Consider the following 26,933-nt stretch of genomic DNA (forward strand, 5'->3'; position numbering starts at 1 on the left):
CTCTGGCCTACACTGCAGTTCTTGTATGCATAAATAAATATTAAAAAACAAACAAACAAACTGCAGAACAAATCTTCCATTCTTCTTAAGGGGGTCACCAGGATAGGCAGTTTCACAGTTTCTCAACATTTATGCTTCGTGGCAAGCTGTGTGCCATGAGTTTTCTTTGGTGGGTAGGGGAGGGAAACATCTTGAGAACATTATCTTTTCACAACTCTCCATTTACCTAAACTATATAACAAACCACCCAAAACCTAGTGACATAAAACAACAACCATTTTATTGTGGTCATCATTTCGTGGTTTAGAAGTTGGGCAGCCCTCAGAGCATAAGGTTTGTCTTTGCTTCTCAAAGTCCAGAGCCTCAGTTGGGCTGACTCAAATGAGTGGAGATGGCAGGGGCAATTTGACAGGGGTCCTATGTCTGGAGTTTCCACTTTCTCTGTGTGGAATCAGCTGGGACTAGAATGTCCAAGACATCTCTTTTACTCACATATTTGTTTTTTTTTTTTTTTTTTTTTATAGAGGCATGTTTTATTTATTTATTATTTGTTTGTTTGTTTTTTTTTTTTTTGTTTATACATGCACTGGGTACAGTCAGAAGCGTGGGAGGGTGAGAGAATTCACCAGAGCCAGAGCGGGGAGCAGAGCAGGCAGAAGGACTGAAGTACACTGCTGAGGGGAGCAGCGGGCGGCAGGAGAGGTCTGCGCGCCATGTGGGACCCTCCTCTGGTGGCCGGGGAGCAGCCGGGGATTGAACTGGCGCTGCAGAGGCTGCGGGCAGCTTCGCAACCCAGCGCTCAACCGCTGCGCCACCGGGGAGGCCCTACTCACATATTTGATGTTAAATAGTTGGGGTCTGGCTAGTATTGTCCTCTTTCTCCATATGACCTTCCCATGTGACTCTAGCTTCTCATAGCACGGGAGTGAGTTTCTAAGAAAATTCCAAAGAAATCCAGGTGAAAGTTGTAAGGCTTTTTATTACCTGGCCTCAGAATTTTCATCTTGTCATTTTTACACCCTATTAGTTAAACAAGTCACTAAAATCAGCTCATACCCAAGGGGAGGGAAATCAGACTTCATCTCTTGAGATGAGGAGCACTATGTATCTATAAGGAGGGAGAGAGTTAATGGCAGCCATCCTGGAAACAATCCACCACATCCTTACCCCATATCATGTGCCTTTCATGGAACTGACTTGAAGTTCAGTCTCTCATCAAAATCAGGTTGATGTGGAAATGTTCCTTGATCAAAATTTCTCTTCATTTGAAGAACTATGAATAAAAGAGACAAATTATTTGTTCATCCCTACCCGTTCCATCCTTAAGACCAGCCCCAGGTTTAATGATCCACTAGGAGGAATCATGGAACTCAGCATGCAGTCATATTCACAGCTGAGATTTACTACAACAGAAGAATATGGAACAAAATCATGAAAAGGAAAAATCACATGGGAGCGACGTCCAGACAAAGCCAGGCGCAAGCTTCCAGAGAGCTTTCTCAGTATAGTCGCACAAGAAGTGCTTAATCTCCCCAGAAATGAGTTGTGAAATGTACATGTGAAATGTTGCCAACAAGAGAAACTCATTAGAGACTCAATATCTGGGGTTTTTGTTGCAGGTTAGTGTAGGGGCAGGAAGGCACAGAACAGGATCTCTATGATCCAAGCAGACGGGTAAAGGAGAGTCCTGGAGCTCTCGGTGTTTTTTTCAGGCTTTTATTGAGCTTTTACCAGGTACATGGCAGGCAGGGGGTCTGGGGGCAGGGTGGGGGGCAGGAGGTTGTCAGGCCTCCTGGTCCTCATGCGTCTTCACTCTTTCTGGGCTCTCTGGTGTTCTCTTGTGGTGTCCCTGCTGTCTCTGCTTCTCTGCTGCTTCCACTACAAATACTCTCTGATCTTTCTCTTGGTTCCTTCTCCTGGTTCTGTCCCTGTGATGCTGCCCTTATAAGCCTTGTCTTTGCCTAGGTGTGCCAACCTATGCATGCCCACACCCTACTCCAGGTGTCTGCCATCAGGCATGCATGTAGGACTGCAGAGATCATCAGTGCCAATGGTGGGAGGGCAGAAAAGACTGAAAATCACTTAACCTACAGTTAGCCAGGTAGGCAGCCTCTGCCTAGCATGTATCCAAATTTCAAACTACCAAAAGGAATAAAGTTGTTCCACACAAACCATGTTGTTTGCATAAACAGTGTAGGCACAGGGAGTCACCATTATCAGTTAATGGTGGGAATCTTGCTGAAATCTAGGTTCCTAGTTGCCAAACACCAATATTTCTAAGGATACACAGTCAGGGCTCCGATGTTAACTCTTTTTTGCACACTGGTCAACATGTAATGGTAGCATGGGAACAGAATAGTTAAAATAAGCACTCAAAAAAAGTGGGGGGAACAGGAATGAGAACAGGAATGAGAAGATAGTAGATAGTAAATAGTCACTGATCCACAGCAATTCTGAAATCCATCCAAGTACGTTTCTAGTTCCTTGACTAAGGCTTAGTCCTACTCCACATAAGTGTTTCTCTGGATTCTTGGCTCTTCCCTCTGGGTTCTTGGCTGGGCAGTTACTCACTCTTCCTTTTCCATTAAGAAATAGCCTGTGAGGGCCTCCCTGGTGGCACAAGGGGTTAAGCATCACACTATGAAGCAAGCCGCAGCCTCTGCAGCACAAGTTCGATCCCTAGCTGGCCAGGGAGAAACCCACATGGCGAGGCAGACCTCTCCTGTCTCGCCCACTGCTCCCCTCAGCAGTGTATTTCAGTCGACCTGCCTGTTCTGTTCCCCACTCTGTCTCTGGTGGATCCTCTCACCCCCCGCATCTCTGGCCTGTGCCCCAGCTCTTGTAGGCATAAATAAATAAATCTTTAAAAAAAAAAAAAAAGAAATAGCCTGTGTTTGCAAGTTAGTTTCTTTCTCAACCTGTTCCCTGTTTATATAAATTAGCCCTGAGGCCCATTTTCATTTTGAACTATGTTTGTTCTTCTCAGCACAAGTTGGTGGTGCTTCTACCAGTACAATTCTTTTTTTAAAGATTTATTTATTTATACATACAAGAACTGGGGTATAAGCCAGAGTTGTGGGGGGTGAGACAGAGTCCCCAGAGACAGAATGGGGAACAGAACAGGCAGACTGACTGAAATACACTGCTGAGGGGACCAGTAAATGAGTCAGGAGAGGTCTGCTGCACCATGTGGGTAGCTCCCTGGCTGGCCGGGGATCAAACTCATGCTGCAGTGGTTGCAGCGGGCTTCATAGGTTGCGTCTTAACTCCTTGCGCCACCAGGGAGGCCCCAGTACAATTCTTTTAACACCATTGCAGGTTTTCTAGTAACCCTATTGAGGTTCACTCTATTAGACAAAGGCCACATTCTAAAGTGTTTGAGGGGCCTCCCCGTGGCGCAGCGGTTGAGCGCTGGGTTGCGAAGCTGCCCACAGCCTCTGCAGTGCCGGTTCGATCCCCGGCTGCTCCCCGGTCACTGGAGGAGGGTCCCACATGGCGCGCAGACCTCTCCTGCCGCCCGCTGCTCCCCTCAGCAGTGTACTTCGGTCCTTCTGCCTGCTCTGCTCCCAGCTCTGGCTCTGGTGAATTCTCTCACCCTCCCGCACTTCTGACTGTACCCAGTGCTTGTATAAATAAATAAACAAATAAATTAAAAAAAAAAAAAGTGTTTGAAAGATAATCACCTCTCTTCCTTGGGCTTGGAATCAAGAGACTGTGAGATAATGTTCTTAAAAGTCTTATGGCCTTTTCATGTATTTTGGTATGTCTATCTTATATCTGTTTTGTGTTTTTTTTCTTAAGATTGATTGATTGATTGATTTATTTATTTATTTATTTATTTATTTATTTATTTATTTATTTATTTATACAAGCACTGGGTACAGTCAGAAGCGCTGGAGGGTGAGAGAATTCACCAAAGCCAGGGCAGAGAGTAGAACAGGCAGAGTGACAAAGTACACTGCTGAGGGGAGCAGCGGGTGGTAGGAGAGGTCTGCGCACCATGTGGGACCCTCACCCAGCAGCCGGGGATCGAACTGGTGCTGCAGAGACTGCGGGCAGCTTGGCAATCCAGCGCTCAACCGCTGTGCCACCCGGGAGGTCTTTATATCTGTTCTTTGCTCTGAAAAAAAATTCTGAGATAATTTTTACCTAGAGACTATACTTTACTTGAAGTGTGCTGTTAGGCCTTTCCTGCTTTGTGATTTGGGTATTAGAAATAGTTTTATTTTTTTTTAAAGATTTATTTTACTTATTTATGCATACAAGAGCTGGGGTGCAGGCCAGAGGTGTGGGGAGTGAGAGGATTCACCAGAGACAGAGTAGGAGCAGAAAAGGCAGACTGACTGAAATACACTGCTGAGGGGAGCAGCGGGCAAGACAGGAGAGGTCTGCTGTGCCATGTGGGTCACCTCCCTGGCTGGGATCCAACTCATGCTGCAATGGCTGCTGATAGCTTCATAGTGCTGAGATTTAACCTCTTGTGTCACCAGGAAGGCCCAGAAATAGTTTCATTTTTGAACCCAGTAAATGTTGGCTATTTTATAGTTCCTCTAAATTCTCCTTGAAATTTGAATAACTTCTTCTTTTGTTCAGTTCCTTCCCTGTATTTTGTTTCAGACCAATAGAAGTCAATTGGCAATTTCAACATTCTAATTGGAAATCTCAGCCAGATTATAAGATTGTGAAGGACCTGTTATAGTTTTCATTAGATGCTCTATTTTTCACAATACCTCATGTCACAGTGTTGCTAAACTTTTTGCCACCTATAGTTTTTAATCCAACTCTGTTAGTTTGCTAGGGGTGCTATATAAATTACCATAAACTGGGTGGCTTAAACAACACAAATATATAATCTCATAGTTCTGGAGGCTAGAAATACAAGATCAAGGTGATGGCAGGGTTGAGTTCTTCTAAGGGTTATAAGGAAAAATCTGTTTCATGCCTGTCTCCAAGATTCTGTTGGTTTACTGGCAGTCTTTGGCATTCCTTGGCTTGGAGACTCATAACGCTGATATCTGCCTTGTATTCACCTGGCATTCCCCCTATATGAGTATTTATGTTCATATCCCCCTTTTTTATAAGGAAACCAGTCATATTGGGTTTGGGTTCACCCTAATCTCCTCATTTTAACTGAGTTACCTCTGTAAAGGCTGTATATCTAAATAAGATCACATTCTGAGGTATTGGGGATTAGGACTCAATATATGAGTTTTTGTGGTCAAAATTCAACTCATAACACCCCCTTCATTAATAATTTCCTCCCTATCCTTCTAACCTTCATTTAAAACTATTTTTGCTTCTGTCATCTATCTCCAAAGCCAGTAACACACTTTTTGTTTGTTTGTTTGGTTTGGTTTGTTTTTGTTAGCTGTATCTAATTTTACCAATGGCAGTAACAGTTAGGGAACAAATAGGGAAGCAGCACCAATAAGGAATACAGGAATTATTATAGGGATTAGATACCCCACAATTACAGGGAAGAACATGTCTGGAAGGAGGTGGCTGGAGGATCACTGAAGTCAGTGAAGAAGTGTATGCAAGGTTGTTGCCTTTGTATCCAGTAGTGGGCCTGAAATTGACAGGTCATCAGGTCTAGCAGTCAGGAAGAAAAATTGCATTGATTGGGGGAGAGGACACATTAGGTTTGAAAGCACACGTTCCATGACGTTATTCTGCTTTAAAATTCGAAGTTTTTATGGGGATTGTGGGAGAAGTAAAGTTTGTGAAGCTTAGAATGTCTTGGTCATGTGTTTAAAAAAACCCAACAAACTTGAAATCTGTTTGGTGCTTCTAGGTTTGAGAGAAGAGGAGTGTCATCTAGTGGTTAAGCTGAACCTTGAATTAGTAAGGTTTCTTTTTTGTCCCCACCCAGAGTAAATTGAGTTGGCATGAAGAAATTAGAAGTTAAATTACATGTTTTTTCTGGCTGGCATACTTGGGTTGGGGTTAGGAAAGATAAGTGATATAAACAGGGCAGAAAAAGTCCTGACAAATGGCGATGAAGTGGGGTGAGGCCTTTAGGGACTTACAATCCTTTGATTTTGCTCTTTCTCAAGAGGGTCATCCTTTCCTCTGCCCTCAAGTTCCTCAAGTTCCCTTTGACTCCAGCATATTAAAGCAGGTCCTTTTTCTGTTCAAATTCCTCTTCTTTATGATGATCTTTTAATTTTTCACAAGGTACACACTTAGGAATATAGAAAGTGAAAAGAAAAGCAAACTATCTGAGAACCATTTCTCTGAAAACTCTTGTTTTTTGTTTTTCTCTCCATGTTGTACAGATTTGGTCTGGACTGGAGAGTCCAGGCTTTGTGCCTGGTGACTTAATTAAATTGGAGTCAGCCAATTATTATCTTAAGATGAGATCATTTGAAGACCTTTTCCAGAACATCTGGTGCAACCATTCTCAGCTGTAGAGAATTTGAAGCACAGAGTCAAGTGAGTATTAATAGATATTAATTAAACATCTGTAATTACAATGCTCTTCTAGGCTTTGATAAATTCTTTTATATAGTCCACTCATTCTAATTAGTACCCATTCCAATTCTAATTGGGTGGAGTGATTTTCTGGGGTCCTCCCAGATCTCCTATTCTGCAAGCAGCCAAGAACAGCAGCGTAGCTGAGCCAACACTTCCTAAGTTCTGAACTGATCCTCAAGAGCTGAGGGTTAGAAAGAAGATGCTGCCTGACCGTCTGGTTTCTAAATTCACCTCAGCCTCACTTCTGTGCTGGCTGGCACCCACTCCCTGCAAGACAGGTGCCAATAAACCTTGGTGAATGAATCAACTTCCCTTCAAAACTCTTCCCTGCCTCCCTTTACCCTACACACATCCTCTCCTATAGGGACTGCGCTAGCACTTAAATCTGTGTCTGATGAAGAACAAGAATAGAAAGACTGGAAAGGAGGTGCCCCAAGACCAAAACCTGACTTACACAAGGAGGTGGGGGTCGAGGGGAATAACACGACCATTAACCCAGCTGTAGAGGTCAGGACCCTTAGGCACCGGTGCCTTATCACAAGGCAGGAGACCTGAGCAGGATCAGATGCTATAGACGGTGGAGCACAGGGCTGAGGGTCCTGACCTCTACAGCTGCCTTAATGGTCATGTTACTCCCCTCGACCCCCAACTCCTTGTGTGAGTCAGGTTTTGGCCTTGGGGCACCGCCTTTCCAGTCTTTCTACTCCTGTCCTCCATCATGTCCACAGGCTTTTCGGGTCCTGGCTGGTCCCCTCAGTGACTCCATCCCCAGGGCAGGATCAGGGCTCCCTCTTTCTTTGCGGGGAGCCCCGCAGGCTGCACATTCCGAAGCTCAGATTTTTTTCCCCCGAGCTCATTTAGGGGGCACGCGACCACCGAAAATGGCCCCGACTGGTCTGGGGAGCACTAGACGGATATGGGGTGGTGTCGACCCTCCCAGCTGGGGAAGAGGGCCTGGTGTTCCCGCCTGCAACACGGACAGACCCGCAGACCCGGCTCTCCCGCCGCAGCGCCTGCGGCTCCCAGCTTGGGATAAGTGGGCGGGACCGGGGCGGGGCCTGGAGGGGCGGGGCCCAGAGGGGGCGGGGCCTGTCAGTCAGGTGACGCGCGGTTGGCGACGGCCGCGGCCGAGGGGCGTCAGAGGCTCGGAGGGGCCGGCAGGGTAGATCCGCGGTTGGTGCTGCGGGGCTGCGGCCATGGGGGGCTTTAAGGAGGAGCTGCTCAAGGCCATCTGGCACGCCTTCACCGCGCTCGACCTGGACCGCAGCGGCAAGGTCTCCAAGTCTCAGCTCAAGGTGAGCGGCCCCCGCCCCAGCCGGGTCCTCCGGGCGCTCCCCTGCGCCGCGTGGAAGTCGGACCCGGAGGGCGGGCGGTGGCCGCAGGCGAGGGGGGGCCGGGCCGGAATGTGGCCGGGCGGAGGGCAGAGCCCGGGATTTAGCGATGTCTGCCTCCCTCTCGTGGTCTGGCTGTGCCCTCGGCCGGGCTGTTAGCCCTCCCCGGATCCCCGCGAGCTGGGGGGAAAGCAGGGGTGGGGTCTGTGAGGGGCGAGCCCGGTTGCCAGTTGGCGCCGGGGACCCCGACGTTTCGGAGGCGGCGGGAACCCCCCCAGGATAACTTCTCAGAGTTTCCCCTTCCCTCTGGGAGAGGAAGGTACTTGCCCAGAGTCTCTGGGGTAGCGCCTTCTCCACGCACACCCCACACCCAGAGAGGGGAGTTGAGCTCCCAGGCTGTGCCCCAGGGCCAGGCCTCCTTTGGGGGCACTTTCTGACTTTTGAAGACCTCCCCGCCCAGGGCCCTCAGATCTGGAACTGGTGGAGGGGTGTGCTGTGTTCTTTGGGGTCCTTGAGTTCCTGGTGAGGAGGACTGATCTTTCTGGCACCCTGCTTTTGCAGTCCTTGTTGTGACTGCCAAAGACCCCACCACTAAGGGGGAGTATATGAGGTATAAATAAAGGAATGCTTGTAAGTTGAGTAACCCCAAGCAGGAAAAGTGGCATTTAGCCAGGAGAAATAGGCAGCTTCTGGAAAGTATAAAATATGGAAGCAGACAAGAAGAACCATTCATAGGCACTTTAAAATATACACGCTTTGCTCCTGAGTGTTTTCCTTAACCTCTTCTGGAATGAATTACTGAAGATTGGGTTTGCTCTGTGCATATTTTGTGCACTAATCAAGAGGTTCTTTTGGGTAGTGGCTTTTATGCCTGTGGGACCTAACATTCCCCTTTCTCCCGCCTCTATTTCTCATTTATAAAATCATAGTCTGGACGTGCCCAGGGAGATCATCCAGTTACTCTTTATTTACTTTTAGATTAACATACAGTAAATTTGACTTTTTTTGGTGTCCTGTTTTGTGAGTTTTCGCACATAAATAGATTTGTATAATTACAACAAAATTAGTGTTCCGTCATTCAGAAAAACTTCTTTACGTTGCTCCCCTTCCCTTAACTATTGGCAACCAATGCTCTGTTCTTAATTGGTATAGTTTTTGTTTTTTTTTTAAAAGATTTATTTATTTTTATACAAGAGCTGGGGTACAGGCCAGAGGCACGGGAGGGTGAGAGGATTCAACAGAGATAGAGCAGGGAGCAGAACAGGCAGACGACAGAAATACACTGCTGAGGGGAGCAGCGGGCGAGACAGGAGAGGTCTGCTGCGCCATGTGGGATTCTGGATGGAACCCGCACTGCAGATACTGTGCACAGCCTCACGGCGGCGTGGCCCTCAACCCACTGTGCCACCGGGGAGACCCAGTTGGTGTAGTTTTATCAATGTTCTATAAATAGTGTCGTACAGTATAACTTTTTGACACTAACCTTTTTTACTTAGCATAATGCCTTAGAGATTTATCCATTTTGTTGTGCATATCAGAATTCTTTTTATTACAAAGTAATATCCCATTGTATAGATGCGCCATGGTTTATCCATTCAAACTTGTAGACCATTTGTGCTATTTCCAATTTTTGGTGATTATGAATAGAGCAATATTTTGCTTTTTACTCCTTTTATTTTTTATTCACCTATGCCACTATGAGGTGGTTTCTTGTAGATAACATGTATAGTTATCTACATGTTAGGTCTTGTTTTTTTAAAACTTATTTCCTTATATCTTGTTAATTTTTGTGCAGTATTTGATTTCTTCTCTCAGGTGTAGTTCCCCCTGGGTGTTGTTTTTTAACCTGACAATCTCTGGCTTTTAATCGGTATGTTTTGACCATTTATATGTAATGTAATTATTGATGTTTAGATTTAGGGCTACTATTTTATTATTTGGTTTCTGTTTGTTTCTCATTTTTTGTTCCTCTCTTTCCTTTTCCTATTTTTTAGATTTTTTAAATATATCTTAGTATTCCAGTTTAAAAAAATGGTGAAAGATTTATATGATTTGAAGAGAAACTAGAGTATAGTATTCCATTTTAATGTTGAAGTTTTTGCAATTTTTTCCACATAGTTTTTTAATGGCTGCCCTAGGGATTATAATATGCATACCTACCTTTTCATAGTCTGCTTAATATTAATATTTTCACTGTATTACTTTTAACCTTTTGACCTCCCTGATTTATGTAGTAGTTTATATTTGTTAATGTTACACATTGAAAACTCTGTCAGAAAGTGTTAAAATTTTTTGCTCTCAACTATCACTTTTATTTTAAAGATCTTAAGAGTAGCCTCCCCCTCCATATCCCTATATTACCCTTAATTTTACAGACAACGTAGATGATGCTTCTAAGATGCTTGGGGACTTGTTCAAAGTTATAGTTGTAAGGAACAGCTAAATCTAGAACCAGAATTTTCAAATTTTCTAGCCAGTGGGTTTTTTTTTTTTTCTTCCAACGGATGCATGAATGAAATATTTTCTATTACTTTTATTGCACTCCATTCAAAGTTTTCTTTGTAGCTGTTTATAGAAAAAGTGTCCAGAGGATTCTTGACTACAAGCTTGGCAGGCAGTATTAAATCCTAGTTCGTAGCTTTCAGCCATAAGATGTTGATAATGCAACCGGCAAATAAATGTATTTTGTCTTTCTCTTCTATACTTAGAGACTTTGGGATTGACTCAATTCTGATCATCTTGCCAGTATTTCTGGAATTGAAATTAAAATTTTTTTTCAAGATTTAATCTATTAATTGATTAACACCTTTGAACGAAGCACAGCTTTTTCATGTGTCTCACTAAGGCTTCAGAATAGAGGGAATGGATTGTTTGTATATACATGTCAAAGTCTCAAAATTTTTTAAAGGCTCAAAACTTTAAAGAAATATGCGTGTATATCATGCATACACATGTATCTCTAATTTATTTATTTATTTGTTTGTTTGTTTGTTTTTGTTTATACATGCACTGGGTACAGTCAGAAGCGCGGGAGGGTGAGAGAATTCACCAGAGCCAGATTGGGGAACAGAACAGGCAGAAGGACTGAAGTACACCACTGAGGGGAGCAGCAGGCTACAGGAGAGGTCTGCGCGCCATGTGGGACCCTCCTCCGGTGGCCGGGGAGCAGCCGGGGATCGAACTGGCGCCGCAGAGGCTGCGGGCAGCTTCGCAACCCAGCGCTCAACCACTGCACCACCGGGGAGGCCCGTATCTCTAATATTTTTTATGGAAATTAAAAGTCAGGCATTTTGGTCTTACCATTTGTACAAGGTTAAGCTCATTTACCCTAAAAGACAAAGAAGAGTTGCCTCTTGTAGATCCCTGTTCTTTGTACTCTGTCCCATCCAGTGGGAGAAGAAGCTCGGAGGATTCTGAGGATAGAGGAATTGAAAATACTTAAAAATTGCTATTTACATCTCTCTTTTTTTGGTGTTTTTGATTCTGAAGTTCTGTGTTCATTGATCCATTGGCTAGGAGTAGAATTTTTGCCTAATTTGTTCATTTGTTTATACAATAACTATTTGTGTGTATACTTGGTAAGATACTATGATGGCTTCATTAAAAAGATAACTATTTTTATGCTTTTAAGAGTTAATATCTCCTTAGAGGAACTATCATATAAATAATGTATCAAACAGCAGACTAAATTTGTCATGTCCAGAATGAAGGTTAAACTTTATTGCTTTGGTAAGCTATATGGCATTCTTAACTATTTTTGATACTGATTTTTTTTTGTATTACTTTCACAACTTTTTACACAGTGAATGGATACTTTCACTATGTAATGGACACTTCATATATTAGATACTGTGCCCACATGCTAAGGGTGATATGATAGTAAATGTGTGGGTGAAATAAAACAAATAAGATGTCAGATTTTTCTCTTTGAACATGTGACTTTTCCCTCTTCCCTAACCTGGGTAGAAGTTGTGTTGGGAGGAACCCAAGATGACCCTACTTAGGGCTTGCTAGGGAACCGTGGAGCCAGTTGGATCCCAGGTTGTCCTCAGTGGCTCTGCCTAGCCTCAAACCCACCTGGTTTTCCACCTTTCTCTCCGGTCCCTCAACACAAATTTCCAGACTCTACCCAATGTCTCCAGGACCAGTAGCTGACTAGGGAGCAAGGCAGTGCCCTGGGGGAGGTACCCAGATCTACCTTCCCAACATCCATCCATGGACAGCTCTGCCACCCAGGGGGAGAAATGTCCTTCTCTTTCTTCTCCTGGGGCCATGGAGGGTAGAGAGGTATCTCCTGGGTCCCCCAAAACACCCTGTGTATCCATATAAATAAATGTGATTTTAATGGTGCCTCCCCCAGTAAACTTTGGGAGGTAACTTAAGAGAACAAGCAACCTTTAGATTTAATTTCCATTTTCTTGTATGTTACTGCAATTGATTTTTATTTGACGGATCTGCTGTTTGATGGATTATTTATGTGACCTGTTAGATGATTTGATCTCAGTCTTCTGATGAGCCACATTGTTATTCTCCTCCATGCTGCACAAATTAGGTATTTGTTACCTCTGTATTTATTATCTTGTATAATCCTTTTCACACTTTTTCATGATCAGTTTGATGTTGATACATTCTTTTAGTTTGAAATTCATGGAGTTCTAGTGAAACTCCATGCTCTTGCCTCTGTCTTGCATGTTAATCTTGCAGGATAGAGTATTTTAGGTTGGAAATATTTTTCTTTTAGTACTTTAAATATTTTCTTTCCCTTCTTGCTTGTAGGGTTTCTACTAAAATGTCCAAGGACAATCCAATTGGGTGTTCCTTTATAGGTTACATTTTCCCCTCTTGGATCAGGACATCTGGTTCATTTTCCGGATTGATAATGGTTCTTAAAAATTATTTCTTTGGGGCCTCCCTGGTAGTGCAGGCGGTTGAGCGCAGAGCTGTGAAGATATCTGTGGCCTCTGCAGTGTGGGTTCAATCCCAGCCAGCCTGGGAGATACCCACATGTCACGGCAGACCTCTCCTGTCTCGCCTACTGCTCCCCTCAGCAGTGTATTTCAGTCAATCTGCCTATTCTGCTCCCCACTCTGTCTCTGGTGAAACCTCTCACTCTCCCACACATCTGGCCTGTACCCCAGTTCTTGTATAAATAAAATCTTTAAAAAAAAGAAATTATTTCTTTGAATAAATTTTCTCTTTGCCTTTATCTTTTTTTTTAAACTTTATAGACTTTAAAAAAAAGATTTATTTATGCATACAAGAACTGGGGTACAAGCCAGAGGTGTGTGTGGGGGTTTGAGAGAATTCACCGGAGACAGAGTGGGGGATAGAACAGGCAGAGTGACCGAAATACACTGCTGAGGGGAGCAGCGGGCGTGACAAGGGAGGTCTGCTGCACCATGTGGGTTTCTCCCTGGCCAGGGATCGAACTTGTGCTGCAGTGGCTGCGGGTATTTTCATAGGTTGCATCTTAATCCCTTGCTCCACCAGGGAGGCCCCTCTTTGCCTTTATCTTTCATTTCTCCTTCAGGGAACCCCAAGATGTAGATTTTTTTGTCTATCCCAAAGAGCTGTTACACTATTGTTTTTTCTTAGTTCTTTTTCCTCTTTGTTCTATTAGTATGTTCTCTGATATTGTGCTTCCAGTCTCACTAATTCTTCCTGTTGCTTATATTTTTTTCCCAATGAGGCCTTTCATTGAAATTTTTCATTTGAGACCTCCCTGGTGGCATAAGGGGTTAAGTCTCAGCGTTATCACCTCTGTGGCCTGAGTTCGATCCCTGGTCAGAGAACTAACCCACATATGGCACAGCAGACCTCTCCTGTTGCTCGCTGCTCCCCTCAGCAGTGTATTTCAGTAAAATCTGCCTGTCTGCTCTCCACTCTTTCTCTGGTGAATCCTCTCATGCTCGCATACCTCTGGTCTACACCCAGTTCTTCTACGCAGAAAAAAATAAATCTTTAAAAAAATTTTTATTTGGTCATATATTTTTTAGATCATTTATTTTTATTTTTATTTTTTTTATAGAGGCATGTTTATTTTTTTATTTATTTGTTTGTTTCTTTGTTTGTTTTGTTTATACATGCACTGGGTACAGTCAGAAGCGTGGAAGGGTGAGAGAATTCACCAGAGCCAGAGAGGGGAGCAGAGCAGGCAGAAGGACCGAAGTACACTGCTGAGGGGAGCAGCGGGCGGCAGGAGAGGTCTGCGCGCCATGCGGGACCCTCCTCCGGTGGCCGGGGAGCAGCCGGGGATCGAACCAGCGCCGCAGAGGCCGCAGGCAGCTTCGCAACCCAGCGCTCAATCGCTGCGCCACCGGGGAGGCCCTGCATTATATTCTTGTTGGACAGAGCTGCTGTAGAATTTCAAAGGGAGTTGCGGAAAAGATGCTGACAATTTTATAGATAAGAAAGGTTTCGTGAAGGAGGTGGAGCATCAGCTTTTTCTGAGGGAATGGGGCAGACGTTGTCTAGTATGGTCTCAGAAAGCAGGCAAATATAGTGGGAGTGTTATACGTAAGAGCAAGCACTGAAAATTGAAATATCTGTGAGCAATAAGGAGATATTCTGGGTGAAGAAGAAAGTTCATTTTGAGGCAATAGTGGAAAATTAGGATTTGAAGGGAGAAGAGGTAACATTTTAGGTGTTTTTGTTTCTGTACAGAATGGATGGTTAATATATGTATTTGTTGACTGATGGTCTGTGTCAGAACAAATCCAAATTGATCTTATAAAGAGGGAAAATCATTAAAAGTTTTTGGGTGGATGTATGATAAAGATATAGGTTTTTTTTTTTAAAGAATTATTTATTTATGCGATCAAGAACTGGGGTACAGGTTAGAGGTGTGGGGGGTAAGAGGATTCACCAGAAACTGTGCAGGGAACAGAGCAGGCACCTTGACCAAAGTACACTGCTGAGGGGAGCAGCAGGCCAGTCAGGAGAGGTCTGGGGCTCCATTTGGGTAGCTCCCTGGCTGAGGATCGAACTCAGGCTGCAGTGGCTGTGGACAGCTTTATAGGCTGCATCCCAACCCCTTGTGCCACCAGGGAGGCCCAAGGTATAGTTTTGAAGTTCTTTTGATGATATCAGTATGATGACTTAGAGGTGAGAGACTGGAGATGGGAAGATCATTTGGGGGGCTGCTGTAAAAGTTCATGGATAGGCTGGCTGGCTAGGATAGTGGCAGTGGGACTCAAAAGAGATATATTAAAGTCTCGTGAGTGATGTAGACCAAAAAGACTGGCTATTAAAATATAAGGAGATTTAAGAGAAATGCTAGTCAACAGGGAATAAGGGAACATACTTTAGTGCACCAAGGATTGGAGGAGCTGGGTGAAAGAATGTTTCTCAGGGATGAACCATTGGTCATTGACCTTACACAAAGTGGGAAATTCCTCTATATGAAAGATTTGGAAAGTAACCGTTGGAGGAACAGTAAAATATGTCAGGAGCAAGCATAGGTTGGGGACTCAGAAAACTGTCTCTACCCTGTTACTTGTGTCCGTGGGAAGTCAGTTTTGTTTGCTGGGCTTCAGTTTCTTTTTTTGTAAAGTGTGGAGTAGTGGAGATGTTAGAGGTTTTGCCTTCTAACTTCGTTAACTTGATGGGTATTACCTTGGTCATATCCTGGTGAGTGGTTGATGTGAAACAGCTCTTTGTTAGAGTCTCTGAAGGGAGAATGGAACCTGCTACTGAGGCCAATGAGCCCTTGTTTCCTAGCCTTGTGTTTGCTTGGTTAGCCTTGAGCCAACAGAGCAGCTCACTCAGTGGAGAGGAGTTGGCAAGGGGTGGGTGTGTGTGTGTGTGCGTGCCTTGAATTAGAGCTGGAAATCGAACAAACTATAAGTAAAAGAGGTAGAAGTAGAGGAGATTTCATACTTGTGATGTTGGGGGAATGGTAATTCGAAAGTCAGAATCAGCGTGCAGAATCTGTTTTGTCCCCTTTGGATCTGTCATTTGTGAGACAAATTTAGAGTAGAAATCTTTAGTATTAGTGATATAAACTAGAGCACAATGAGAGATCAAGACCAGAAAGAGAGCTGAGAGTCTTTAGGATACAGGTGACTTGAAATTGTCAGAATAAAAGCACTTTTTAAGAAGAGAATGAGGAGAAAGAACTCAGGATTGAAAGTTGGATTTCGGGAAATATCTAGATTAGGAGGATGAAGGGGAAGGAAGTGATACTATCAACGCATCTTTGTAGAGGAAGAAGAGCTTAGAAAATGCAAGCACACCTCAAACTGCAGGTTTGGTTCCAGACCACCACAGTAAAGGAAATATTGCAATATAAGTAGTCACATGAGTTTTTTGGTTTCCCAGTGCATGTAAAAGTTATGTTTGCACAATATTGTAGCTTAGTAACTGTCAAATAGCATTATGTCTTCAAAGAAAATGTGGACTTTAATTTAAAAATGCTTTATTACTAAATACTGCTAACTATAATCTGAGTTCTTCAGCAAGTCATAATCTTTTTGCTGGTGGAGGGTCTTGTAAATAATGCAGTATCTGTGAAGTGCAGTAAAATGAGGTATGCCGCTAATATGTCTTAGGACCAAGAAAACTCTTTAAGAGTTGATGATCCAGGCCTCCCTGGTAGCACAAGTGGATAAGACGCAACCTATGAAGCTAGCCGGAGCCACTGCAGCACCAGTTCAATCCCCAGCCAGGGAGCTACCCACATGGCACAGCAGACCTCTCCTGACTCTCCCGCTGTTCCCCTCAGCAGTGTATTTCAGTCAGTCTGCCTGTTCTGTTCCCCACTCTGTCTCTGATGAATCCTCTCATCCCCCACACCTCTGGCCTGTACCCCAGTTCTTGTATGCATAAATCAATCAATCTTTTTTTAAAAAAAGTTGATGATCCAGACTACCAAGTGCAAAGACTTGGGAGAGTGACTTGTTCAAAAGATATTTCACCCTGGTGGGTTCTCTAGGAAGCAGATGTTGAGACAGAGCCTGGAGTCACAGGGTTATTGGGGAGAAACAACTATAGAAAAAAAAGAGAGAAGGGTGGGAAAGATTGGGAAAAGGAGCTGTCAAACTATGATATGGACTTGACACAACCAAGATCTCTAGAGCAAAACTGGCCTACTGGAGGATTCCCACACTGAAAGGATGCCTCTGCCTTGCTCAGTCATTGACTGGTTGGGGACTGACCTGAGAAGAGTGTGACCTTGGTGCAAACTGAGCCAACTTGCTTAGTCATTGACTGATGTAAGCCATGAAGGTTTTAATAGCTGAAGACTGTCAGGTAACCATAGCTCTTATAGCTGGCCGGCAGTTCCTTTCTTTTTTTAAATATTTTTTTTTTAAGATTTATTTATTTATTTATACAAGCACTGGGTACAGTCAGAAGCGCGGGAGGGTGAGAGAATTCACCAGAGCCAGAGCAGGGAGCAGAGCAGGCAGAAGGACCGAAGTACACTGCTGAGGGGAGCAGCGGGCGGCAGGAGAGGTCTGCGCGCCATGTGGGACCCTCCTCTGGTGGCCGGGGAGCAGCCGGGGATCGAACAGGCGCTGCAGAGGCTGCGGGCAGCTTCGCAACCCAGCGCTCAACCGCTGCGCCACAGGGAGGCCCTGGCAGTTCCTTTCTTGAGGAGAGATCTGAGTGGTACACTGAATATCTGTGTCTGTCACAGAATACTGTTGAAAAAGCAATTTCACAGGTTGATAAGGATAGAAGCCATATTATTAGCATCATAAACAGGATAGAGTGGTCAGAGTGGGGCAACAAAGACAAACCTCAGATCCATGATATTTATCAGCCCCTTGAATGTGGTTTTAGATCTTCTCTTAAAGAGGAATGTATTAAACTGAACTATCTGATTTTTTTCTATAGAGTTCTCTCTCACACACTTATTCTTATTGAGTTTTTTCCTCAGAAATCTCTTTTTGAATTTTGAGTAGCTGAACTATTTTACTGAGGAGTTATACCTGCTAATTCTAGTGGTGTAAATAATTAATGGAACCATTTATTCCTCCTTTTTTTATTGAAAGTGATCTGAATTAGACAGTACACCTAAACAAAAATTATTTCCAGAAACAGTATAATGAAATAAATTTAAAAATTCAAATCTACATAAGAATGATGGAGAAGCAAACTAAACTTAAAAAAGAAAGGAGAAAAAAAATTAAGTTTCACAATTAACACATATAACATGGGAGAAACCCACCATGAATGAGTAACTTGTGCACGCAACTTCAGATGCCATATTAAATAGCTGAACTAAAAAAGAAAGACTCTGGGGGAAGAAAGGGAAAATCAGTTAGGTAGTTTTGCAGCATGGGGGAAGTGAGGAGGCGCAGTAGACAAAGGTAGGCAGATTTAAACTCTTCATTCAAGATTAAGCTTTCCATTTAAACCTTCTCCATAGAAAAGAGATAAGGAGATTAAATCTTCCAGAGGAAGACCCTTACCCAGGGAAGTTTATCTGTAAATTTCAAAAGTAACTTCTGAAGAGAGCACACACAGGACAATTATAAAACCCCTGTTCCCGGCGGCCCATGCCAGAGATAAGCTAAACTAGAGATTAACTGACAGCAATAAATATCCCAGCACATCCCCTCCTGGCAGGAGAGACCCCTGCCCCTGGCAGTAAATCCCAGCAGAGACCTTCTGTGCAGGAGAGTCCCTGCCGCCCTCCGCCCTTGCTGGCCAAAAAACTCCCACAGTAGCCTGACCTTATAAAGACCTTTGCTCCCATTTTGGGATGCAACTCTTGGCCTGCAGAGAGTCACCTCACGGACTTTCAATAAAGCCCACTTTTGTCTGATACTCTTGGTCTCCTTTCTTTTCTAACAACTTCCACCTTGTCTTCACACCTTTTACTACAATTAAACCAGGCTTTCGCCAAAAAGACATATTGTGGGGTGGCAGATTTTTGTTCCCCTATAGTTTCTATTGTGAAATTTCTATTAATGTCCTGTTGTCCTTTTTTCTATTAGGTATTCATCTTTTACTTAACATTTTCTAAGAATGATTTGAGTATTGGAGCAATTCACCTTTTTAAATTTTTGGTATCTTCTTAAAGGAAATTTTAAAAAATTATGTGGTAAAATTTACCAGTATCTTCTGTTTAGTTTCTGAAAGAGGGCTAAGTTAATGAAATATCCAAATAATTTATTAAGGGTGGTTCATTTAGAATGTAACTAGTGACATATACTGTCATTTAGCGGCATATGTCTTATGGACATCACAACAGTTGGTTTTGAGTTAGATATCCTACCTTAATCCATCTGTAAATGTTATGTTCCTACCAAGTCTTCCCTTAGTCCTTAGTCCTGTGCTAATCCCTGCAGGCAGGGTTTCCTTCCCCGCTGAGCTGGAGTTGAATATTTGAGGTATCACTAGCATATGAACCGGAATACAGCTAAACGCCGAGTAGTTCTATGGGCAGTTTTCTAGAGTTTATGAAGAATGACCCAGTGTTGAAGGATGTGACTAGGCAGAAGGGAATCCTTCCAGCACAGGGAATTGGATATTTGCCAAGATTGCCATTACTAAAGTATTATGGCTCTACTGTTACATGGGAATTTTAGAAAAATTCATCTGGCATTTATGAAAGCCCTCTGCATTCTGGGCAGCATGCTCTAGATACTATGGGAAAGCAAAGGTGAATAAGACATGGGCTCTTCTTTCAGGAATTTACAGTGTTATGGGAGAGAAAAATCACATGTAGTAGTATAAAATAAATAGAGCATGGAAAACACAGAATTTTCAAGACCAAATCAAATGTCTTGGTTTTAGGGGTGGAGGCTTCAGAAAGAGAAGGCATTTGTTAGGTAAAAAGGCCACCAGTTGGGGTGCTTATGTTAGGGGGAAAGGATGTCCTGAGATAATCTCATACAGGCTTTGTGGACTCCACCCCCACTCCAGACTAAAGCCATCAGGACATTGGGAAAGACAAATCCCATCACCACCAAGGGGAGGGTGGCTGGGACCTGAGGGTGGAGTTGGGCAGCCAGGTTGGATATAAAAACCAGACACGTGGGCCTTGCTCCCTCTCTGGCTCGCGATCGCTCGCCTCCTGGCTTCACCGCTCCTGGCTGGCGGCCAACTCTGAGAGTGCCATTTTGGGATTCCTGATCGGCGGATCGGGTAGGACTCATTTAAAACTTTGTCTCCCACTTTTCTCCCAGAGCTGTACATTTCCTCATTTCCCTTTCCCTTGTAAATAAACCTTTTATTAACCTTTCACGTGTGCCTGCAGTAGAGCATTGATAAGTCCTTTTAAGCGCGCGGGTGAGGACCCACAGTCAGGCACCCCGTTTTGTATCGGGGTTGCTCTACAACAGTTTGGCGCCCAGCGTGGTTTCCAAGTTACACCCGCGGTTGACCAGCCCAAAGTAACATTCCTTGCGTTGGTCACCATAAGCGCACTAGTTCTGCAGCTTAGAGCAAGGATATGGAGGAGGAAGGGGATTGGTACAGTGTTTGGTTTATAGTGAATAAACTTGTTTGGCTGGATTTGTTTGGTGCTGAAGGGAAGGGAAAAATAAGTCTAGAATGGTAAAATGGAGCTGGCTTGTGTAGCGACTTTAATTCTGAACTCAGGTACTTGAGGTTTTTTTTTTATTTCCGTAGGCTATTATGATTTTTAGACAAGGGAATTATAATGTGACAAAAGCAGCTCTAGAAGATTAATTTGGTAAAAGTGTCTAGGATAGTGATTGATTGCATTCAGAACCTGAGAGGGCATTGTCAGTAATGACATTGAGAATTTTGAGGCAGAATACCGATAAAGGTAATTGAAGAGAGAGCAAGCTAAGACTTAAGCAGTGACAAGCAGGAAGAAAGGATATTTTCAGGAAAGGGAGGAAAATGACTCCATGTGGTAAGGGGCAGGGCTTCTCTTAAGACAATGCTCTTCAGGAGGGGGCATACCCACGGTAGGAAATTGGTCATTCTTGTTCATTGTTAGGAAGAGTTTTCTGGTAACTTGCCATTAGCTTGAAATTTTATAAGTCAGACAGGAATTTTCATATTTAAAAAAAAGATTGCCCTTTATGAACATAATTCTATGATTATGTCGGTTCAGATAAACTTGTTGGAATAGAAATCCCCACCTCCCTTTCTTTCTGTGTTGAACTTTGCCCATTACGCACATCCTGTGAAGGGAAGCTGTGTGTGAGTACAGAGGCACATTTCAGAGAACCTTTATAATTGCTGTATCTTGGGAGGGAGGAGAATGAGCATGACACTCTTATGCTAAAACACCAGTTTATTGTTCGTCATCCTTGACTTCATTTTCATTGTAGTTGGGGCAAAATGCTTAAAAAGGATAAGTGGCAAACCACTGAACAAGAACAGACCACACGAGCAGGACTCTTACAGCTAGTTAGTCATCTCTTATCAGCCGAGGCCCTGCAGAAGCAGTAGCAGACAGCCATGAAGGTACTGGAGAGATGAGTTTCTGGCCTGGATATGGACCTTTTTATTGTCGTAACAGTAGTTAATTCTTCAAATTGGGAATGAGAGCAGAGTTGCTTAGCAATTATGTGGGTGCAAAAAGAATGACCTTTGGAGGAGCAGACATTTGAAGTGGGATCAGTTCAGCTCTTTTAAGAAACTTGCAAACACCCTGAGTAGAGTGATTCAGGGTCAGTCTTTTTACAAATCTAGAACTCACAGTCCTCTTTCTTCCTGATTGCTTTTTGTTCTGATCTGCTTTTAAGCCTCCTTATCTGGAAAGGGGCTAGTGTCTCCTGGACAAGTTTCCCCCACAGGTGGGTGGGTGGTAGATGATAGGAGCTCTCGGAGAGTAGCCCCAGATTTCTAGACATACCTAGATCTTTGCCACTGAATTTAGCTTGGTTCTGCTAAATTATGCCAGCCATCTTGTTGGGTGCTAGAGAACTGTAATAGGGGTGGGGACACCCCAGTTCATCACTGCATCTTTGCAGCAAGTACATGCATGGCCATGGGTTCACTTTTGTATAGGCAGGGCTGTTTTTTTTTTTTTTTAAAGATTTATTTATTTATGCATACAAGAGCTGGGGTACAAGCCAGAGTGTGGGGAGGTGAGAGGATTCATCAGAGACAGAGTGGGGAACAGAACAGGCAGATTGACCAAAGTACACTGCTGAGGGGAACAGCGGGCAAGACAAGATCCCCTGGCCGGGGATCGAACTTGTGGTGCAGTGGCTGCGGATAGCTTCATAGGTTGTATGTTAACCCCTTGCGCCACCAGGTAGGCCCAGGTCTATCTGTTTTTCCAGAAAGAGAGAAGGTGGCCCAGTATGAAAAGTTGTTACTGGAACCTAAGGCTTGCGTTCTAGTACCGGTTTCACTACACATAAATCTGGGATTTGGTGCTCATCTCCTCTTTTCTGACTCACCCTCTTTCTGTGTAAACTAGCAGTTACATCTCTTCCCAGGGTTGAGGCTAAAATGGATTAATGGGAGATAAAAATCTCTCTTAAAAAGCATAAAATGCTGTGTGAAGCTTATAGAACTTTTCCTTTTTACTAGTATATATTAGGCCTTTAAGATATTGGTTTCTTTATACATTTTGTTTTTTATTTAAAAAAATTGAAATACTCTCTAGGCTTTTAAAAAAACCACTGGTAATTTTTTTTTTAAAAAGCTCACTTTTTCTCTTTTAATAACAAAACCTTTTCAGCTATCTACTAAGGATTGAGTTTTAAGGGTTTTTTTGTTTGTTTTAATTTTAGAGACAAATCCAGCTCCTCATTTTACATTGAGGATCCTGAGCTAAGTAAGTAGCAAAATATGAAAAGTTAAAAAAGGTTAAGTGACAAACCACTGAGCAGGAACAGACCACACAAGCAGGCCTGGTGCTCAGGCCTCCTCCTCTAGGGTCCTTGTTACTGTACTGTGCTATCTCACAGTTTGCTTAACTACATAAAGGTGGTTAAGAAAGTTATCACTAAATTTAGCTCTCCCTATATTTAACAAAAGTACTGCTTAATTATATAAGGTCTCTGCCAGAACTTTAGTGACGCCCAAAGACAGCAAAAAGGTATGGGAGTGGGAGAGGTTTGTGTCTTTTTTTCCCCCATGAGGACTTTCATTAATCAATTTATTTTCTCATGTTATTCCCCAGTTTAGAAAGCCTTCCAATTGCTCTTTTTCCTGTGCAAAAGCTATCCTTATTTTAAGACTTTGGGTGCATTTCACTTCCTCTATGAAGTCACTGCAACACCCAGTTTCTCCATTCTGGACTCAATAATTATTGCCCTCAAACTCACTAGTCCATTCATTGTGGTACATTGCTGTGGAACATGTCTCCTTTTATACCATATAACTAGGGAGTGTGTTAATGTGGAAGAAAAAGACATTAAAGATAATTAGATTTATTTATGTGATCATTGGCTCATCGCTTTTTAAAAATATTACATTTGTTTTTAAAAATGGGTAGTACATTTTTGAATAGGTACTTTTTTTCCCCAAAACATTATAAAAACATGGGAAGTTCAGAGAAAAGTCTTCATTTGCTTCTCATCTGTCATCAAACTAGGCTTTCCTCCACTGTTGTTTCTTATTTTTTTTCCTTTTTTATAAGAGGTGGTATACTATATATGGTCTTAGGTCTGTATTTTTTTCACTTCATTTATCTTGGAGATACTTTCATATCACACTACACAGTGACTTCTGTGTTGTTTTTAACATTTTATGGATGTACCATAATTTAACCAGCGACTGGGAATTTTTACTTTGGTAAAGTCCCAAATGATTTCAAATTTTGAATGACCTTTTAGTCTTGTCTGACAAATATGCTCCTTATATTTCTGTAGTATCTTGCAACTTTTTAAGCTCTTTACATTCTTGAAGTTGATCCTTACAAAATGCCTTTGGAGGTAGATTTTTCTATTGGTTTTACTAGGTAAATAGAAAGAGAAATTATCTTGGATTTTGCTGACTGTGGTACAAGATTCTTCAATAAAAGCTCCAACCCTGCTCTTTTCATGTACTTTACAACTGGCAAATAGGGGTTTTGCTTGAGAAACACAGCCTGCTTTGTAGGGGCTGATAAAAGTCTTCATTACTTCATTTATAACCATTTGTGAGTTTACTTCCTTTACTTACTTACTTCCTTAAAATCAGTAGAGCATGTAGAAAAGGATCTTCACATAAATGAAGCTTTGAGAAACAAAACAAATGTAGAAAGAAGATATGCAAATGTTCTTTTTATAGAAAAAAATTTCAGTCTTAAAAAATCCTGACAGAAATATGTATGTGCAGAAAAAGTGACTTGCTTAGTGGAACTGAAAGTGTTCGTTGAGATGAATTTGGCTCAACTAAGTCGTTAAATGGGTAGGGCTGAGGAAAATAAGGAGAATTTTAAACTAGGATTTAGTATCTAAGAAGATTCTCTGCTGAAGAAAGTACAGCGTTAGCTATGTAATATGACCTGTCTAGAATGCACAAGTGAAATGGGAGCGACTTATATTCTTTATTTAATGTGAAACAGGATTGGTATTGAGCTTGCTAATTCAAAGACCAATGTTAAAATATGCTTAGGTTATCTGCAAGGCTTGTAACCTTTTATATATGGAAAGCATATTTTCTGCAAAACATTTTTAACCATTTTGGTGACTTCTGAGTTGTTTTTGGTCTTGATTTTATCATATTTCTAAACCAGGCCCTCAATTTCTTTCTCTTTTGTATTTGTACTCTTTTATGCTCACATTGAAAATTTAGGCTAGAATCATGGAATTTTAGAGATGTTTAGGCACTTAGAGATTACTATTTAACATTTGTTTTATTTGCATTAATGTGACCCTTAGTATTCAACAAATTAGAAAACTAATATGCAGAAAGGCTGACTGCCCTGGTTAGCCACTTTGTCCAGAACACCTGGCTGCAGGTGTTTTTTCTCTTACTTTCTAATTGACTGACACTGCTCTATTTGGGGAGAAGTTTAATTCTGAACATGTCATTTTGCTTTTTACACCATTTTCTTTCTAATGTGGGCCAACTAAAAAGCTACAAGTATTATTAAATTCACAGCTATTGCTTAGCACCTGGCTCTTTGTGCCCATGTGTGAGAGACTTGTTTGAAGTGAACCAAAACTGAGAGAGGAATAAGGGAGAATTATGGGTGACAAGTGGGGAGCAGGCAGCTGAGCAGTACTCTCCATCTTTCTCCAGGGCAGGTAGCAGCCAGCTGTGTTCAGACAGTGAAGGTGCCAAGTCTGGTTAGTGGATGTCTTTTAATCTATTCTCTTTTTTTTCCTTAGGTCCTTTCCCATAATCTGTGCACGGTGCTGAAGGTCCCACATGACCCTGTAGCCCTTGAAGAGCACTTCAGGGATGATGATGAGGGGCCCGTCTCCAATCAGGGCTACATGCCATATTTAAACAAATTCATTTTGGAAAAGGTATGATTCTAACCTTTCCTGCTTACAGCATTGTTGGATTTGCATATTTCATATGGGCTGCAGAGCCCCTGTTGGGGAGTACACTAAGGAGTTCAGGTGTGAGCATTGCAAACTTGGTTTGATATTTTTCCAGTCTTTTTTTTTTTTAAGATTTATTTATTTATGCATATAAGAACTGGGGTACAGGCCAGAGGTGTGGGAGGTGAGACGACTAGAGACAGAGTGGGGAACAGAACAGGCAGATCTACTGAAATACACTGCTGAGGGGAGCAGCAGGCAAGTCAGGAGAGGTCTGCTGCGCCATGTGGGTAGCTCCCAGGCCAGGGATTGAACTCATGCTACAGAACTCTGGCTACAGATAACTTCATAGGTTGCGTCTTAACCCCTTGCCCCCCCTTTTTTTTAAGTTAAAAAAATCTTTGGGTCTCTCCGGTGGCGCAGCAGGTTGAGCACAGTGCTGTGAAGTTGTCTGCAGCCTCTGCAGCGCAGTGGGTTCAATCCTGGCCAGCCAGGGAGATTCCCACATGGCATGGCAGACCTCTCCTGTCGTGCCCGCTGCTCCCCTCAGCAGTGCTTTTGGTCCGTCTGCCTGTTCAGCGCCCCACTCTGTCTCTGGTGAATCTTCTCACCCTCCCGAGCCTCTGACCTATACCCCAGCTATTGTATAAATAAAAAATAAATTAAAAAAAAATCTTTGTTTTCATAGTACCTTTCTTTTTTATTTTATTTTAAAGATTTATTTATTTATTTATCAAGAACTGGAGTGTAGGCCAGAGGTGTGGGGGGTAAGAGGATTCACCAGAGAGAGTGGAGAGCAGAACAGGCAGATCTACTGAAATACACTGCTGAGGGGAGCAGCGGGCAAGACAGGAGAGGTCCACAGTGTCATGTGGGTAGCTCCCTGGGGTGGACGGCCAGGGATTGAACTCATGCTGCAGTGGCTGGCAATAGCTTGATACCTTGATAGTACTGTCTTTAACCCCGGGGCACAATACTTTTTTCTCTTAGAGTCCTTGTTCTATGTGTACTGTCAGTGTGTGTGTGTGTGTTTTTTTTTTTCCTTTGAGGAAACTGTATGTATATTAGTTTTTTTGTTGCTGTGTTAAACCTTACCCCAAAATGTCGTGTTTATTGTCTCAGTTGCTGTAGGTCAGAAGGCAGACAGTAGTTTAGGGGGCCACTGCCTCAGGGTCTCTTTCCCAGATACAAAGTATTAGCCAGGGTTGTGATCATCTGAAAGCTCAACTGGAGAAGGATGTGCTTCCAAGTTCACTCAGTCATCCTGACAGGATTCAATTCCTCACTGGCTGTTGGATGGGGATTGCCCTCAGTTCCTTAATACAGGGACTCCACAGGGAGTGACAATGATTGTTAGTTTGGGTATAATGCAGTAAAATGTAAATACTAAAGGTGATGTCAATTATCTTTACTATTTAGATATTATACAGCAAACTTTTCATCCTAGCCTTTTCATGATACCACTTGGATGGTTCCTCTGGAGAAAAGATGCTTCACAAATCTAACATGTGTTTGCAAGCCAAATATAACCTGTTGGCATTTGCTGCCACGTTCAGTTTCTCTTTAGTTTGCATAAATAAAAACTAACACATGAATGTGTTGCGTTTAATGTTTTTTTATTTCCTATCAAAAGAAAATAATCTGAACTGATGATACATAAATGACTAAACAATGGGTGATTAAAATATTACAAAAGGTAGCACATCCTTATTGTTAAATAGGCAATTGATATATAAAAATAAACTAAATAAAAAAATGAATGTAG

At 42.7% G+C, this 26,933-nt stretch overlaps 1 protein-coding gene across 2 annotated transcripts in view; it reads left to right on the top strand.

The window, feature by feature from the left end:
* Nucleotides 1-7,575: 7,575 nt before the first annotated feature.
* Nucleotides 7,576-26,933, top strand: part of SWAP70 (switching B cell complex subunit SWAP70) — a 70,301-nt gene continuing 50,943 nt past the window's right edge. The window contains exons 1-2 of one of the 2 annotated variants that reach the window (XM_054699368.1): nt 7,576-7,772; nt 25,010-25,150. In XM_054699368.1, the coding sequence (XP_054555343.1) occupies nt 7,674-7,772; nt 25,010-25,150 (240 nt within the window). In that variant the 5' untranslated portion in view covers nt 7,576-7,673. The remainder of the gene's footprint in view (nt 7,773-25,009; nt 25,151-26,933) is intronic. The other variant, XM_037522651.2, reaches the window with a different exon arrangement.

Source organism: Talpa occidentalis, unplaced genomic scaffold, assembly GCF_014898055.3.
Source record: "Talpa occidentalis isolate TD23 unplaced genomic scaffold, MPIMG_talOcc4v2.1 talOcc4.3, whole genome shotgun sequence".
NCBI classification, from domain to species: domain Eukaryota; kingdom Metazoa; phylum Chordata; class Mammalia; order Eulipotyphla; family Talpidae; genus Talpa; species Talpa occidentalis.